Genomic DNA, 3,073 nt, shown 5'->3' with positions numbered 1-3,073 from the left:
CACGGTTCACTCCAGCTTTGACCTCCCGGGCTCCATCGATCTTGCCATCTCAGCCTCCCAAATAGCTGGGACCACAGGTACGCACCACCACGCCAGGCTAATTTTTGAATTTTTAAATTTTTCATAGGGACCGAGTTGCCCAGAGTGGTCTTGAACTCCTGGGCTCAAGCGATCAGCCTTCCTCAGCCTCCCAAAGTGCTGGGATTACAAGCGTGAGCCACCACTCCCAGCTTCACTTAGAATTTTAAAATCAATTTTCCCAAGTAGAAATCTGTATTTTCTGAATACTCCTAAAATGAAATAATTTAGTAGCATTAAAGGAATTGTATGTAGCATTTGGATTGGTCGGAGAGATCTGAGTGGTCTTTTCTCTAGAATCCCTGAAATCACAAGAAAACACGAGTTCTAAAGGCGAGCCATCTTTGAAATTCTATTACAGTTGTATCATTTTTTCTGAATAAGTTATACCGATCTTTCTGCCCCCTAGAGGCCTGTAAGAGTATTTCCCCAGCGTGTCCGACCAATTATAGCCACAGATACTGGACAGCACGGATACCTCCGCCTCTAGAGCGGGTCCTCCAGGGGGCGGAGCATTGCGTGACATTTTGCGACTTCGGTTCCGCTGCCGTCATTTACAACATAATTGGCTTTGCAGTGCGCATCCGGGTCTGCATCAGGAAGGCCCAAGGGTCCAACGAGCTAAGCTGAGCCCGGTGGCCGGCGAGGCACCACCAGCAGCCCATACTACGGTCCCCCAGGAGGCGCCCCTGGAGCTCCGAGGACTTGCCCCGCGTCGCGCGGTCCTGCGCCCCGCTCGCCCCAACCAGCCTCCCCTACCACCGACATCTGTTACTTCAAAGAGGACTTCACCGCCGCGCTCCCCACGTCCGCTGCTAGGCCCAGGAGCGCCGTCCACAGCACCGTCGAGGCAATGGTCAGCCGGCCCCGCAGCCCCAGCGCCTTCCCTGAGCCCTGGTGGGGACAGCAGCCAGGAGGACCCGGCCCTGCCAAGCGCCTCCGATTGGAGGAGCCCGCGGGCCCCGAACCCCGCGCGGCACCCAGCCTGGAAGACCCGGCGGGGGACCCGGCCGTGGACGCGCTCACCTCCATAGTGGTCCTGGCCGCGGGCTGTGCCCTGCGTGTGCCCCTGGACGACGTCGACCTGGTGCTGGAGCCCGCACCAACGTCGATCCTGCGAGTGTCTCTCGGTGGACACACCCTCATCCTGATCCCAGAGGTCCTCCTGAGCTCCGTCGACGAACGCTCAGGAGCGCAGCACGACTCGTCTGCCGGCCTGGAAGTGGACGTTTTCCTGGGCGCTGTCAGGGAGGACGTCGTCGTCGAGCTGGAATTCTGCGCATCTGTCCCAGAGATCGCCGCCCAGGAAGAGGCCTACGAGGAGGATGCGGACCCCGAGTTCCCGGAGCTCCGGATGGACTCCCCAACCGGCTCAGCCGCTGGGCTCTACCCCTCCTCTAGAAGTATGTTCATCCCCTACCGGGAGGGCCCCATCCCAGAACCCTGTGCTCTGGCCCCCAACCCCAGTTCAGAGAGACGCTCTCCACGCCCCACCTTTGACCTGGAATTCCGCCTTCTGGAGCCTGTCCCCAGCTCACCTCTCCAACCTCTACCTCCCTCTCCGTGCGTGGGGAGTCCAGGTCCCCACGCGCGCTCGCCGCTCCCGGAACGCCCTCCGTGCAAGGCCCGGAGACGCCTGTTCCAGGCATAGACTCCCACCCCCACGTACACACAACAATCCTGGCCGCTCTGCTGGAGGCCCTCTAGGATTGCGGGAATCTCACATTGAGTATCCAACAACCTGGAAATTGGGCACCGCGTGTTCGGACAATTGCTTTTTCGCTGCACACTACCGATAGTAGGAGATGAAGACGTCAGCAAGAAAAGGCATATTCTAGACCTCATCTTTAAATAGAAAATCTGCGCAAGGATACCAGAAAATGTGTCCAGATTTCTGGGCTTCTTTACAAGGTCATATTCAGATCCCTTCATTCTCCCTCGTTTTGCATCAGTTGTTTCTCTCAAATTCCAGTCTTTCTCCAGCATCATACTGCCACTCCCGTTTCTCCCCAAACCAAGAAATCACCAGATCTCTTACGTTGTTAGTTACCTTGTATTTTTTTCCCATGAATTTTGGAAGACTTAGCCATGGCTTTTCTTAGGGTTTTTCCAACTGCTCTCCAAGGAAACTGCCAAATAGTATGCTTACTATACAAGACTGTATGTTGCTTCTTCCTAGGAACCCCTTATCCTGCTGAAGTTTTCTTCTAGTCTTCTAATTCTAAATGAAAATTTGTGTTGAATTTTATCAGATGTTTTCAGCATGCATTGTGTTATGTATTTTTTTTAAATTTGTTAATCTGGTGATTTCACCCAATGGAAAGTGTTTGCATTCCTGCTATTCCACATTATTTTATACCTTTTAAAATCTACCCTGAGTTTTTTCTCATGTAAACCAAACTTCTAACTTTTAAAATGTTAGTTTATTACTGTAGTTGCCTCATATTTTTATATAGGAGATAAAAGATTACTGGTAAAGCTGATGTCAACAAGCTGGTTTTATTTTATTTAAAAACATCAATAACTATTCAGATCTACCACTATGCCTTACCAATTATTTCCTACATTTTTATTCTTACATTCCACTCCTTCACTGTAGCTTCAGTTTTCTCTTTGTGAAGAATATCCTTTAATATTTCTTTCCACTGTGTCTTACGTGTGATAAACTATCTTGCTTCTGTAAGTCTGAGCATGTTTTTGTGTGATAAACTTTCTTAGAATTGACTGTAAATGTTTTAATTACACCTTCATTCTTAATTTTGAAATGATATTTAACTACAGTACTTTAAAGATATTAGCCCGTTGTTTTGCCATTTTTTGTTGTTGCAGGATGTCTTCTGTCAATCAAGTTGTTAGTCCTTTTATATGTAATTTGGCTGTTCGTGTGTGTGTGTGTGTGTGTGTGTGTGTGTGTGTGTGTGTGTAGAGAGAGAGAAAGACTTTGTTTTTAAGACAGGGTTCACTCTGTCGCCCAAGCTGGAGTGCAGTGGTGCAA

General features: G+C 50.0%; 1 protein-coding gene across 1 annotated transcript; it reads left to right on the top strand.

Annotated features, from left to right (window-relative positions):
- Positions 1-540: 540 nt before the first annotated feature.
- On the top strand, positions 541-2,560 carry LOC100988087 (proline-rich protein 23B). The gene has a single exon (XM_003826542.5). The coding sequence runs from the start codon at positions 932-934 to the stop codon at positions 1,727-1,729; it is 798 nt and encodes a 265-aa protein (XP_003826590.1). The 5' UTR covers positions 541-931; the 3' UTR covers positions 1,730-2,560.
- Positions 2,561-3,073: the final 513 nt, after the last annotated feature.

The sequence above is a fragment of the Pan paniscus genome, chromosome 2, assembly GCF_029289425.2.
Source record: "Pan paniscus chromosome 2, NHGRI_mPanPan1-v2.0_pri, whole genome shotgun sequence".
Classification (NCBI taxonomy): Eukaryota; Metazoa; Chordata; class Mammalia; order Primates; family Hominidae; genus Pan; species Pan paniscus.
This window is presented reverse-complemented; position numbering and strand designations above follow the sequence as displayed.